The sequence below is a fragment of the Prosopis cineraria genome, unplaced genomic scaffold (genome assembly GCF_029017545.1).
Source record: "Prosopis cineraria cultivar Desert tree isolate PC_DT_omini unplaced genomic scaffold, ASM2901754v1 PC14, whole genome shotgun sequence".
NCBI classification, from domain to species: domain Eukaryota; kingdom Viridiplantae; phylum Streptophyta; class Magnoliopsida; order Fabales; family Fabaceae; genus Prosopis; species Prosopis cineraria.
In genome coordinates, this window is record NW_026555345.1 from 21,262,302 (window position 1) to 21,278,223 (window position 15,922).

Consider the following 15,922-nt stretch of genomic DNA (forward strand, 5'->3'; position numbering starts at 1 on the left):
TATATACTCTTCTCGTGTTTATCATTATTTAATATGATGTAATTCAATTAAAAATTTTATTAATTATATCCCCTAATTAAATGTATTCTTGAAAAAATCTTGTTAATTATAGTCCCTCTATTAAAGAATATAATACATTTTTTAAAAGTTTAGATAATAAAAAATATAAATATAGTTATTGTGCTATTTTCAAAATGCCCACAATAAATAAATTAATTTTATATTTATTTTAAAGTAAAACATAATATTAAATAAGGGTAAATATAGAAAGATGGTGATAATTTATAAATAATTAACTACTTTATTAGGAACAAGATCCTATTAAAAATTTCTTATATTTTTAAATGGAAAGAGTATTCACTTTTAAAGAATCAAAAATCTTTATATTTTTGAATATGGTACTTTAAAAAATGGCTTACAATATTAAATGAGGGAATAATAAGTAATACTTCCATGTTTCATTCATGGGAGAATGATATCACATGCTCAAAAAATTTAATTTATGATAGTTAGATACAATTTTTCTAAAAAAGTTAAGTTATAAATATAAATTCAAACAATCATAAATTTAAAAAAAATATTTCAGTTGCAGATTAAAATTTACACTTAAAACTTAAATAATTTATCTGACTTCTGAATATGTAATTATTTAAGTTAATATTTATAAATTAATTTTTAGAAAATTTATTTTGTCTATCGATATATGTATTAAAATATATATATATATATATATATATATATTATAATCTTATATATCCCTTCATTTAATTCATTGGTAGGTCGTATATGGGAACTAAGGGTAATGTATATATACTCACGTGAGAATAATAATTTATTAGTAAGTGTATTATTATTGAAAGTTGTTTATATTTTAGATTGAAGAAAATAATTTTATCAAAAAAAGGTCTTATTAATTGAGACGGTGAGGGGTAGTGGTAATAAGCACTCATAATTAAATATTCTTGTGATTTTATTTATAAGTCACTTTCTATATATTCCACCAATGCTATATTAAATCATAAAGTTTAAAAATTAAATAAGTTTTTAACTTTGTTCAAATTAAATATACATAATTAAACAACATATTCTCTCTCTACCATTTAATAAAAGATAAAAAAATTTATAATAAAAATTTAATGATGTTATTTATAAATGAGACAAAAAAAATCTTTTCTCTCTATCCTATTTTGGAAAAAGTAATATTATATATATATATATATATATATTTTTTTTTTTTTTCAGTTATATATGTATTATTGTGGGATTATAAATAGATGTGGCCAACAAGAAGCAAAACCACACATTCTGGTAGAAGCAGCTTGCTTTGTCTCAGTCCCTCCCTCCCTCCCTCCCTCTCTCTCTCTCTCTCTCTGTCTGCTTCGGAGACTCTCTTCCTCATATCGTCTTCTTTCTGCTTCTTCAAAAACCAGCCATGGTGACACCAGAGAGGGGTCTTTCTAGGGCTTTGAATGTCACCACCATAGGGTCTGCTTCGTCTGAACAGACCTTAGTTCTGGCTCATGGCTTCGGCACAGACCAGTCTATTTGGGAGAAAATTGTGCCTCTCTTGACCCCTCACTATCGTCTCGTTCTCTTCGATTGGCCCTTCTCCGGCGCCGTCCACGACCCGACCACCCGATATAGCCCCGAAAAGTACGACTCCTTCCAAGCTTTCGCCGACGATTTGATCGATCTCATGACGGAGATGGACCTCAAAGCCGTCACTTTCGCCGGCCACTCCATGTCCGCCATGATCGGTTGCATTGCCTCCGTTACGCAGCCTCACCTCTTCAAGAAGCTCATCCTCGTGTGTGGTTCCCCAAGGTACACACACACACACACACACACATCTTCTTCTTCTTCTCTCTCTGCACACACGCGCGCGCGCGCGCGCACACACACACACACACACACACACAACTGGGTTGATTCATTGAAATCCCGGAGACGCTTGATCAGGGATCTTTTTCTTCTGTTTGCATATTTGTTACTTCTTCGTACCAGTCTGATGCATATAATATAGTCATTTTTTTTGGTGAAAATAATAGATATAGTCAGTTTGTGTGTGTGTGTGGGGGGGGGGGGGCGTTGTTTCTTCTTTCTGTGCCTCTTAGTAGTTTGTGTTTTTTTTATGCAAATTATTTTTCTCTTTAATCGTGTTCTATTTTTCATTTTAGTTCTTATAACTCAAACCTTTGATGATGTTTAATTTTCTTTTTCATGATTTAATCTAATCCTTATACATCCTAGTCAAAGCACTCAAACTTAGTACAGGACACACACACACGTATTATATATATATATATGGCTTTGTTTCACTTGTTATTTATTTTTATTAGCATTAAGCTACTGTAAAATGGAATCAGTGGATAAAAGAATTTGAGTAAGTTTAATGATAAAATGTAAATGAAAATTTTTGAAATTATGATGGCAAACGAAGCTAAAGTTTTAACAATCCATCATCACTAGCGTATATTTGTATTAATAGTACCCTCCAGCTTGCACCAAATTAAATCGATGTTCTTCTTGTGTTTTCCTTTGTCTCTTTCCAGTTCAACCAGCAGTTTTAAAATTGTAGAAAATAATTCTTTTTTTTTTTTCATGGTTCTGATTTAGAAGAAGATTCTCCATATATAGGAACTGTACTATGAAGGAGTCAATATAGGTTTAAATTTTAATAACGGAAAGGAGAATAATTAAGTGGAAACACACCTAATCCACTTCTGGCCAACAATTTTTGATTGTAGAGTAATAAATTCTATATTATTAGGATAGATAGATGCGCGCACACACACACACACATATATATATATCTATATCTACACACACACGTGGACCAATCAATACATGTGGTCTCGGATGGACTTAGAAGCTTCAAGGTCTTGTGCATGTACTTCTATTTTATTAATTTTTAAGAAACATTTTTTGTCTAATATAATTGATTTAGATTCAAGTAATAATGTGAGATTTCAAAATAATTAGGAAAAAATAATTTTCAAAAATTTTTAATTCTTAAACCTCCAAATGTTAGATTTTTTGTAAAAAATAAATAAATATGGAGTCTTTTTCATTTGAGCTAAGTAGTTAATTGAATTTCATTTATTGAGGTAATGGATTAGTTGCATCCACGCAAAATACATGGGACATGCAGACAAATAAAACAGGATAGTAGAGTGAGGCCACACAAGTTCAACAATTTCAATATATTCTCAAAACAAAACATCACTTTCCTCTCTCTCTCTCTCTCTATATATATATATCTATCTATCTATCTATCTCTATCTCTATCTCTATTTTGCTGACTTTGAATTTGATATATACTTTAACTTTATTTTAGAAAAATCAAATTAATTGAATTTTTTTGCTCACATTTAACAACCAATATTTAGTTTAATTTGCCGGCCAACCGTATATATTTCATGATCTGCAAAAGCTCCACTAGAGTTGTTTAATCACATATGAGAGTGCAATATATATATATATATATATATAAATTATATGTGATAACGAGTAATTGACAGTAATTAATGCAGATTTATTAATCATAAGAACAAAAAAAAAACCCTAAATCATGGATATTGCTTCATTCATATAATTCCTAAGAAATTATTACTTTATACATGCATGAAATTTCACTATATCATGATTTAGGGTCTATTTGGTTAGAAGGAAATAGAAGGGGATCAGGAAGATTTCAATAAGTTCATCGATTTAAAATTAAAATAAGAAGTGCTTTTAAAAAATTTTAATTAATTTTTCTTATTATTTTAATTTATATATCTTATCTTCATTAAAATTTTATAATTCTACTTATACATTTTTATAAAATCGAAATTTATTAGTCTTTCATCCCCTCCCATCCTACCAAAGGTAAGAAATTTCATTGTATATTCATTTGAGTAACACAAAATATATTTTTATAACTATTTGCTCGGACACTTAGATAATTGTTAGACCCAATTGGAAATAACATTTTAAAATTTTTTTTACACTTACATGAACTCAAATTTAAGATCTCATGTTTAAACAGACACAACCCTTCTCCTACTAGGGACCAACGCCTATGAGTACAGCACAACATATTTTACTTGACTCAATTATAAGCTTTCTTAATTGTGCCTTTAATTTTGTCATTATAAATATTTTAATAGTAATTATATATTGATTCTTATACGTTGTTTGTTGTCGTATATATATGTATATAGATATTTAAACACAGAGGGATATGAAGGTGGGTTTACAGAGAAAGACATTAAGCAATTACTGACATCCATAGAGACCAACTATGAGGATTGGGTTTACAGCTTCTCTTCGATGGCGATCGATCCAAACGATGCCGTTTCGAGGGAGAAGTTCCAGAAGAGCTTGCTGAGAATGGGAGGCGAAACGGCACTACCACTGGCCAAGACAGTGTTTCTTAGTGACAATAGAGAGTGGCTTGAGAAGGTTGAGATCCCCTGCACTGTGATCCAGCCCTCTTATGATATGGCCGTCCCACACAGTGTGGCTCTGTACTTAGCCAAGAAAATTAAAGGCAAGTGTGATTTGGAGGTCATAGAAGCTGTGGGACATTTCCCTCAATTAACTGCACACCTTAAGCTTGTTGAGGTCCTCAAGGCTGCACTTTTAGAATAGATAATTCTATGTTCTTAATTATTAATTGTGTGTGTAATTAATTAGTATGTCATTGTTTTAGGTGTTTTTCGTTTTTTTTGTTGTGTTGTAGAAATAGAGTTCATGTGTGGTTGTAGCGTACTTTTCTGTTGTGTGAAGAAAAATTATTAGTTTTCGTGATGTCCAAGGTCTTTTTTTTTTACAGATATTTATCTATTTACTGTCCGAGGTTTTTTTTAAAGATATTTATCTATTTAATGTCCAAGGTTTTTTTTTAAGGATATTTATCTATTTAATGTCCAAGGTTTTTTTTTTAATATTTATCTATTTACAAACGAGCACTTGGATCGATGAACTAACTAGGGAGTTAATCCAGCTGAAAGCCCAAAAAAAAAAAATCTATTTAATGTCCTATAATATAGAAACAGTACTAGCGCCAACAGATTCTTGTTAGATATGATTACTTGACTGGTTAGATTTAAGCATTGCCGTGTCTACTTAAGACAGTTCTCTCAAATATGTTTTTTATATTTATATAAATTTAAACTTGAGACATCATATTTAAACAGCTAAAATTCATTCTATTAGGACCAATGCTTATGGGCAATTCAGCCAAAAAAATTGAATAGGAATTTTTTTTTTGGTTTTTTAAAGTATGTCTCCAGCCGACAGTTATGTGACTAATCTCTCAAAAAAATTGAGCATTATTTAAGGAATTATCTTCTTTTAGACAATACTTTCCATGCACAATGTTGAGCACGTCAAAATGTCATTTGGGCTGAAAATGGAGTTGTGTAAAACCTATTTTGGGCTGGAAAATTTTATATTTAATGGTATGGACTATACAAAAAATATACCTGCTAAATCACTTGAGCCCAAATAATGTTCTTTTTGTAACACACCAAATTTTTTTTTAAAATAATTTAACTCAATCATAATTGGGTTACAGCCACCCAATACATTCTTGTATCAATAATTTCAATATAAAATATTTTATAATTGGCTTCAACTCACACACTATAACATTTCAGATAAATTTTTACCTCCCACATGCCATTAGGCTAAATCACATTTGTCCATCCTTATACTCCTAACAAGTAAACTAAATCACATTTATCCATCCTTATACTCCCAACAAGTAAAATAAGCAATTTAGTCAATTTTCAACACAAGCCAGTTATTTGGCCTTATAATCATGCCATTTTAACCAATCTAAAGTAAACCAAATATTAAAATTACAGTCATCCAAATTATATCAAAAATAAAAATAGTTTGAAAGGCATGATTACATTTATATATTCATATAATTGACAATAAACAAAAAGCCCTAATATTGACAATATAACACATTATAAATCATAAATTAAATACTCAAAAGAGACAGAGGATCTATACCACTAAACCTCTGGGACTCCTCCACATGTCACTCGTGGCTCTTCTCCTGAAAATTGTTAACCACATAATGAGACTCAAAAGTCCCAGTAACCAAAGCTAATTTATGATAGTGTATACAAACAGTTAAGTGTGTGCTTACTAAGTGAAAATTAAAAATAATATAATTTCAACAAATATAAGAAATATTACAATACATACAAACAACCATCCTTATATCTCTCTATTAACCTCGAGCCGTAGCCTTCACTCGGTGCTAAATTACCTGACCAAAGGTAAATTAGCCCGAGCCCTTACAAGCCACCTATTGAGTTTCAATAGGGGCGTACCACATGGCACATAAATACAACAATAATAGCAAGTCTCCAACACCTCTCACAATAATTAAACAAATTCATAATAATATTGCACAATTATACAACATTACAAAATTCATAATTTTCTCAATAATCACCCAATTAACATGAAGTAACACTAATCACAAATTAAAAGCATGGTTATCTTGTGGCTTTTTCAATAAATTATTCCTTAAAATTTCTCTCTCACCACAATCTTCACCAGTAATACAATCTATAAATAATATAGTATTTATAAATATTAGTTTCAATTTTTGAAACTAATAAAATAATTCTAATAATAGAATTAAAAATATAATATAATTCCTAATCTCAATCTTAATACAAATGTATAGTTAATGCTATTAAGTAAAATTTTTAACTCCTCTTTTAATTATCAATAAATATTAATAATCTAAAAATTAACTTCTAAACTAATTTCTATTATCAAAATTTTCTTTTTATTTCATAAATTCGTACCTAAAATACTCAAAAATTAAAAATCGAGTCTCCAGCTTAGAATCATAATCCTATAACCATAATAATTCATTTTTCATCCCAAATAATCATCTAAACCTCAATAAATCAACATATATTTTCAGATCTAGTTTAGAATTTAATCCATAAGTCACAAATTCAAAGATCATCAACAAATTTATACTCTAGAACATTTATTATACTACTGACAACCTCAAAAACTATATTTATTCAACATAAATTCATCCCTCTTCCAGATCTTAAATTTTTTACCACTACAAACTCAGAAACCAAAGAAGAAGGATGACTAAGAAAATTTTTTAGAACACTTACTTAGTCTTGAAAAGCTTAAAATTACACCCTAAATATCCTATTAAAAACTCTTACTTTAAAAATTTAGATATTTCGCATCGGCGACTCGCATTCTCTCTGCCTTAGCGCACACGAAGGAATGAATGAAGAAACGAAGGAACAGGTGAGTTTTTATAAAAATTCAGTGGATCCCCCACATTTTTTTTATTATTTCTTTTTTCTCTCTCTCTCTCTCTTTATTATTATTATATACATAATGATTGTTGTGCGGCGGCCGAAAGCAATTTTGTTCTTCTTCTTCTTCCCCCCTTTTTTTAATACCTTTTCCCTTTTTTTTATTATAATAATAATTTAATAATATTTTTTTTATTTTTTTAATTATTTTTTTAAATTTTTTTTAAGAATTATATCCTAAGTTAGATTTAATAATCATCTCTTACTAATTTTCTTACCTCTAAATATTATTTTTTTAAATTTTTATTAACTCAAATTAACTATTAAAATTTAAATTTGGATGTTACAATTCTCCCCTCCTTTTAGAAATTTTGTCCTCAAAATTTAAAGTTAGTAACTATTAACTACTTACTTAATCAAAAAGACGAGGATAATCACGTCGCATACTGTCCTCGGTCTCCCACGTAGCATTACCTGGAGTTGTGCTCTTCCAGATTACTTTAACCAATCTAATGGTCTTGTTTCTTAATTGCTTGTCCTTATAATCCACAATCTCTTTTGGTTCAGCTCTGAATGTTAAATTCTCCCTGAGTTCAATCTCCTCGGGTTCAATTATATGGGAAGGATCTGATTGATACTTTTTCAGTTGTGACACATGGAATACATTATGTATACCAGCAATTTGGGGTGGTAATGCTACTTTGTACGCTACTGGTCCAACTCATTTTAAGATCTCAAAAGGCCCCATAAACCTTGGTGTCAACTTCTTAGCCCTAACAGCTCTTCCAACACCAGTTACCGGAGAGATTTTCAAAAATACATGGTTACCTACTTCAAACTCAAGCGGTCTTCTCCTCTTATCTGCATAACTCTTTTGTCTACTTTGAGCTGTGAGTAATTTTTGCTTGATTAAAGCAATCTTTTGGGTAGTCTCATCAACAATGTCTGGCCACAAAACAGTTCTCTCACTTAATTCTGTCCAACACAGTGGCGATCTACATTTTCTTCCATACAATGCCTCATAAGGTGCCATCTAAATGCTAAAATGAAAACTATTATTGTAGGCAAATTCAGCTAATGGCAAGTGACTATTCCAATTACCTCTAAGCTCAATGGCACAAGCCCTCAACATATCTTCAAGAGTCTGTGTGGTTTGTTCTGTCTGCCTATCGGTCTAAGGGTGGTAAGCGGTGCTAAAACTCAGACGAGTACCCATGGCTTCCTGTAATGACTTCTAAAAGTTTGATGTGAACCTCGGATCATGATCAGATACGATATTTTTCGGCACTCCATGCAATCTCACCACTTCTCTTATGTAGATTTCAGTTAATTTTTTAAGAGAATACGTGAGATTGGTAGCAAGAAAATGAGCTGATTTGGTGAGTCGATCTACGATTACCCATATAGTGTCATGACCAGAAGATGTTCTAGGCAATCCTGTAATGAAGTCCATAGAAATGCTGTCCCATTTCCACTCTGAAATATCAAGAGGCTGTAGCATTCCGGCTGGTTTTTGATGCTCAATTTTGACTTTCTGGCAAGTCAAACAACGAGTTACATGTTCAGTTACATCTCTCTTCATCTTTGGCCACCACCAACCACGTCTTAAGTCATGATACATCTTAATTGCTCCTGGGTGAATGGTATATTTACTCTGATGAGCCTCCTCAAGTAAGATATTTTTCAATCGAGCATCATTAGGCACACACACTCTACCTTTATATCTCACGACATCATCATTGGTCACATCAAAATGTTCAGCCTTTCCAGCCCCAATATCTACTCTAATCTTATTTAAATGATCATCCTTATGTTGCGCAATTCTGATTTCTTCTCAAAAATTATTCTCAAATTCAGTAATGTGTAGAGCAGCCAAATGATTCTCGACTACTTCTACATTTACTGTATGGAACTACTCCATAATTCATGTTCTCTGACCATCATGTGAGCAGTATGTACAAGCTTTCTGCTCAGAGCATCGGTGACTACATTAGCTTTCCCTGGATGATACTTCAACTTAAAGTCATAATCCTTCAAAAACTCAATCTATCTGCACTGTCTCATGTTAAGCTCCTTTTGATCAAACAAATATTTTAAACTTTTATGATCACTGAAGACCTCAAAAGAAGAACCATAAAGATAATGCCTCTAAATCTTCAAGACAAATACCACAGCAGCAAGCTCCAAGTCATAAGTAGGGTAATTTTCCTCATGAGGTCTCAACTGTCGAGGGGCATAAGCCACTACTCGATCCTCCTGCATCAATACACAACCTAAACCCCTCTTAGAAGCATCAGTATACAAGGTATAAGGAGCAGTTGGAACAGGTAAGGTGAGCACCGGTGTGGTGGTCAACCTCTTTTTCAGCTCCTGGAAAGCAATTTCATACTCGTTCGTCCAAATAAATGGAGCATCTTTTCTAGTCAACTTAGTCAAGGGCATTGCAATTTGTGAAAAACCCTTAATGAAATGACGATGGTAGCCTGCAAGACCTAAGAAACTCCTAATTTCTGTCACACTTCGAGGTTGTTCCCATTTCATCACTGCATATATCTTACTAGGGTCCACCGCTACCCCTTCTTCTGAAACAATATGGCCTAAGAATTTAACTTCTTTAAGCCAAAAATCACATTTGCTCAACTTGGCATAGAGCTTGTGCTCTCTTAATATCTCCAAAACAATTTTAAGATGTTTAGCATGGTCCACCTTATCCCGAGAATAAATAAGTATGTTATCAATAAAGACTACAATAAATTCATCAAGATAAGGCCTGAAGATTCGATTCATATAATCTATGAAGATAGTTGGGGCATTTGTTAACCCAAACGGCATCACCAGGAACTCATAGGGCCCATATCTAGTCTTAAAAGTAGTTTTAGGGATATCCTCTACTCTAACCCTCAATTGATGATACCCTGATCTTAAATCAATCTTAGAAAACACCACTGAATTGATTAATTGGTCTAACAAATCATCAATTCGAGGTAAGGGGTACTTGTTCTTAATAGTTACCTTATTCAATTGTCTATAATCAATACATAATCTAAGGCTTCCATCTTTCTTTTTCACAAACAGTACCGGTGACCCCCATGGTGATACACTCGGTCTGATAAACCCTTTCTCTAACAACTCTTCAATTTGTCTCTTCAACTCAGCTAACTCCGATGGAGACATCCTATAAGGTGCCTTAGAAATAGGCCCTGTACCAGGTACGAGCTCAATCGAGAACTCAACCTCTCGTTCTGGAGGCAAACTGATCACTTCAGTAGGAAAGACGTTAGGGAATTCTCTCACTACTGGAATCTGATCTACACCTTCTTCAATCTCTACCTTGATTGAGAAGAAAATCATAAAAGTTTGACAGCCCTTTCTTATACACTGTTCTACTTGAGCTGCAGACAACAACATAGGACTTTGGGACTCTACAGGGGTTACAGTAAGAGCTGAGAGTGACACACTCTTTTTCTGACAATCAAGTACAGCTCCATTTGCAGACAACCAATTCATCCCCACAATAACATCAATCCCAGACAAAGACAAATAAATGAGGTCTATGGTGGTCTTTCGACCCTCATACTCAACCTCTACATTTAGACATGCCTTAGCAGTCCTTACAATTAGACCAGCAGGAGTAGAAATCTTCACATCAAAAGGTAAGGTACACACAGGCAATTTACATCTTTTCATACATTCATCAGACACAAAAGAGTGTGTAGCACCCGAATCAAACAAAGCACAAACATCATTATCAAGGATTCGGATTATACCTTGGATAGCATTAGGGTTGTTAGCAGCCTCTAGCCTAGAGAGGGCATACACTCGTGCTGGTACTGTAGGTCTCTGATCATTACCCCTATTCTGATTTTGATCGCAGAATCGGGCAATATGACCAGGCTTCTGGCAGATGTAACAAACCCAACAATCACCAGAATGAAACTTTCCACACTTACTGCATGCTTAATTACTAGCAGCACCGGAAGTAGTAGAGGTTACTGGGCTCTTGTAGGACCCCTGACTCCCACTCTGATTTTCTCTATAGCTTTGGCCCTTATGGTAGTAGCCCTTCTTCTTCTGATTTCTAAAGCCTCCAAAAACTTGGATGCTCCTTTTCTCTACTCCACCAATGGGTCTAGTGTGGATAGGGGGCTTCCCATGAGGTTCTTTCCTCCTCTCTCTATCAGCTTCTAATTTAGCTTCTCTCTTCCTCCGAGAAACTATTCAAAGCTTATTGCACATCTCACTGAATTTCTTGATCTCAAAAGGGGCTAACTGTTCCCTTAGATCAGGCCTCGCCTTCTCTAACAATTGTTCAGCCATCCACTCCGTGTCTTCATGTTTCTGGAGGTAAGTAGAGTATTTAGATAATTTTAAGAATTATTCAATAGATAATTATTGAACACGATCTGTTAATTAATAATATTTCTAAAAGCTTGATAAATGATAGAGCACAATGGCGTCTTGCAATCCATGTAGCCGACCCCACCTAGTGGGATAAAGGCTTGTTGTTGTTGTTCAATAAATTCATCCTCATCTAGATCACCCTGGCAGAATGCATGAAACTCAGCCTCCTTTTCTGCTCTCAGTGCAGTAGGAAAATAATTCTCAAACAATATGGCTTTAAAATCTTCCCAAGTAAGAGAGGAATCATTCTTCGGTCTTGATGTTTCCCACCATTTCTTAGCACTCTTCTGTAGTAGGAATATTGCCAGCTGCACCTTCTGATTAGAAGTGCATACAACCATATGAAAAATACTCTCCAATTAATCTATCCATTCTTCAACCACTGCTAGCTTAAGATTTCCATCGAAAGTAGGAGGATTAAACTTACGAAAAGTACTCCAGATCTTTGTGATCGTGAATGTCTGTTGCTTAGAGTGGAGACTCATATTCTTTGAACTAGTCTCATAATGAGAATAGGAAAGTGAGCCTTCATCAGCAGATTGGCTCGTATTGAATACCTTGGCATGGCTTCCTTCTTGTTGGCCATTTCCCTCTCGGTTGGCATTCTTCTTATATTGTCTTAAAGCAGCCAACTCTTCTTCTTGTCTCTTCATGCGGTCACTAAGATTATATAGTAGATCCATCATTTGCCTCATGGTTGGCTCATCCTGCCTTAGTTGTGACTGTATGGGCTCGCCCTGCCCGATTTGTTGCTGTGTGGGCTCCGGTTGTGGCAGTGAAGGTATGTCATTTTCTATTGGCTCTATAGAATCACCGACAATTTCACCACCTCTCCTAGTTTTGGACACCATCTCTCCCCTCCTAAAGGATGGAAGTCACATAATTAAGTTAACACTAATTTTAAGACAAGAAAAATAATGGAAAAGTATTATGATTTAATAATGTATATTGCCAATAAACTAGGTTAATGTATAAAAATTTCATAATTTATAAGAATTTGAAACATGTAGCTCTGATACCAAAATTTGTAACACACCAAATTTTTTAATTATTTTTTTAATTATTTTTAGAATTATATCCTAAGTTAGATTTAATAATCATCTCTTACTAATTTTCTTACCTCTAAATATTATTTTTTTAAATTTCTATTAATTTAAATTAACTATTAAAATTTAAATTAGGATGTTACACTTTTAGACTTAACTTAGCCTATTAAAATTAGCTCATTATGTTTGTAGAAAAAATAAGGAGAAGATTATATGCAAATCTCACCTGAGACAATTAATAATTTTATGATTCATTGACAATTAATTATTTTGGGTTAGAAAATTTTATATTTAATGGTATAGACTATACATATAATATACCTGCTAAATCACTTGGGCCCAAATAATGTTCTTTTAAACTTAACTTGCCTATTAAAATTAGCTCATTGTGTTTGTAGAAAAAATAAGGAGAAGATTATATACAAATTTTACTCGAGACAATTAATTACTTTATGATTCATTGACAACTGAGCTTAAAAAAATGACAAAGCTCAATTTTCAATAAACTTAGGAGTAATTACTTATTTTGAGAAGGATCTTAAAGTAATTCTTTCAAAGAAAAATTGGCTCATTATACTTGGAGAAAATTAGAGTTAAGTTGATGGATTTGACTTTTTAGTTTTCTATATTATTCTTCATTGTACTGACAAACTAATCAAAGTATGATGGAAATGAACGTGGGTTCGTAAAATTAATCCTTGGTGGGTTTTTTCCAAGTTAACGATCTCGATAATCCCTTTAGGGCGATTTTGAGTTTGAGTCTTGTTAATAATAATAAAAAAAAACATATATTAAAAAGTTTCTCTCCAATTAGGAGTTGATAACTCCACTCAAATCTGAATGAACTAATAATACCCAATATTAAAAGACTTGCTTATACAAGGAGTAAATTATGTGCTACATACACAAATACTAAAATTTGAATCACCAATCACTTGTTGAAGTAGTGAGAGCTTCAACAGCTCAAACTAACTTTAGTTGGTAAATTTGATTGCAGCTTTAATTATGAACTCAAACTCTTTGATTAAAAAAATTAGACCTCGTGTTTTTTTTTAATTTTCTTAAAATAATTCCCGCACATTTTATTGAATTTTTTGCAACCGTTTCATTTTTATCTCTTTTCAAAAATTTAAAAGAATTTAATGTTGATGGAACAAAGAAAAAATTCAGGATTTAAATAAATGTTAGAAAAGTAAAGGCAACATTTGAAATTTTTAAAAAAGTTATTCAATTCATTCAAAAATATAAGCCTTATTTTTTGAACGGAAGGAATATCACAAAAAAATATCTAATTTAATTTTTTTTAATAAGAAACATCTAATTTTATTAATTATTAATGCTAATGGGTTTTGATTACAGGACAAGAGACCTAAAAACTTTTTTGGCTGAAAGAGCCCAAAAAACTTCAAGTTGATATTGTCTTTGGTAGAGAAAAATTTATATTAAAATAAAAATATGGGCCATTGTTTGGGAGAGGAAAATCTTTAAATGGCACTCAAATTTTTTGAGCAATTAGTTTCTAACTGGCTATGGGAATATTTTGAAAAAAAAAAAAACTATGGGCATGCAAATAGAAGAAACAAAACTCATGCAATTAAACCAGAAACAAAACCCATGTTATATGGTTTCATAGCATGGGCTATTCTCTCTTTTTCTTATTCTTAAAAAAAGAAGAGGAAGAAAAAACAAACGCATGTTTGCAAATAGAAGAAACAAATATCATTTATTTGGGCTTGGGCTTTTCTCTACTTTTCTAGAAAAAAGAAACAAAACTCGTGTAATTGGGTTTGGGCTTTTCTCTCTTTTTCTCCAAATTGAAAAAACAGAGGATGAAATTAAAAAAAAAAAAAACTCAAAGGAAAGCACCTGAGATACTTTTTGGTATGGACCAGACATGATTCTTGTACTCTTAGTAATTAATTAATATTAATAATTGAAAACTAGAAGTAGGCATTTGTAGTAATTGCTGGGGGAATTCGAAACGTAGTAGACTAGTAGTGAGTACAATAAAACTGTCATAATATTCACATCTGGTGAATATTGTTGATAATGACAAGTGATAATAAAGTAGCCAACACTGAATAAACTTAACTAATTGTTCCAGACAAAAAGGGACACTTAATCAATTGTTTATATTTATCATATTATTAATGAAAAATTATATTTCTTATTTGAATAATTAAATAAATAATATTTTCATATATTTAAAAACAAAAGTATATTATATATTAAAAAAATGCATTTAGAAATTACATGTTCAAAAACATAGGTCATTTTTAATGTTTTAAAGTGTAATTAAATTATTTTCTTAAAAATTTTCTTAATAAATAAATCATTTTAATTTATATTTATTTTTAAGTAAAATATTTTATTAAATAAAAATAAACATAAAAATATACTATTAATTGAAAGATCATAAACTAATTTATTAGGAGGTATGATTCATTTAACAATGCCTAATATTTTTAAATGTAAAGAGTATTTAACATATAAAATTGTATCAATTTAATTATTGCATCCGACTGACTCAATTTTTTTTTTTTTTTGATACAAGACTCAATAGTATATCGAATAAGATACTCCATATGATACAACAATATGTCGCATTAAGGCTTTGCACGTAGCTTGAATAGTCTGATCCTGTGCAAGCTAGTTGGGCTGGGCATTAGGCGGATCATCTCCTGCCCTGCCTTACCTAGCTTACCTAGCCCAAAATACATACATGCATATGTATAATACTTCAGTTGGATAATATAAGATATTTTTTTAAAAATTATATGTTAAAAAATATAAAATATTTTTACTTTTTTAAGATGTAATTATTTTTTTTTCAAAAGTGCTCCTATTGATAAATGACTTTATATTTATTATAAGTATTTAATAAGGGTAGATGTAAAAATATTTATTGGAGTAAAATTTAGTTAAAAATGTTTTATATTTTTGAACGGAAAGGGCATATTGTTTGTTTTGTAGTATTATTTTTTCTTAGTATTTTTTATTATTATATTATTTTAATTATTATTATAGATATTTTATTATTTTGTATGATTTCAAAAAATTTTAGTTTTTTTTTCAAAATTTTAAATTAATCCAATTTTATAATTTTCAATTATGTAAAAATAATAGATAATTTTATGCTAAAAAATTTATAAAAATATTATTTTTAATCCT

The 15,922-nt window shown here is 31.4% G+C and overlaps 1 protein-coding gene across 1 annotated transcript; it reads left to right on the forward strand.

Moving 5' to 3' along the window:
• Nucleotides 1-1,349: 1,349 nt before the first annotated feature.
• Nucleotides 1,350-4,794, forward strand: LOC129292650 (strigolactone esterase D14-like). The gene is made up of 2 exons (XM_054930241.1): nucleotides 1,350-1,824; nucleotides 4,206-4,794. The coding sequence occupies exons 1-2, from the start codon at nucleotides 1,433-1,435 to the stop codon at nucleotides 4,633-4,635; spliced, it is 822 nt and encodes a 273-aa protein (XP_054786216.1). The 5' UTR covers nucleotides 1,350-1,432; the 3' UTR covers nucleotides 4,636-4,794.
• Nucleotides 4,795-15,922: the final 11,128 nt, after the last annotated feature.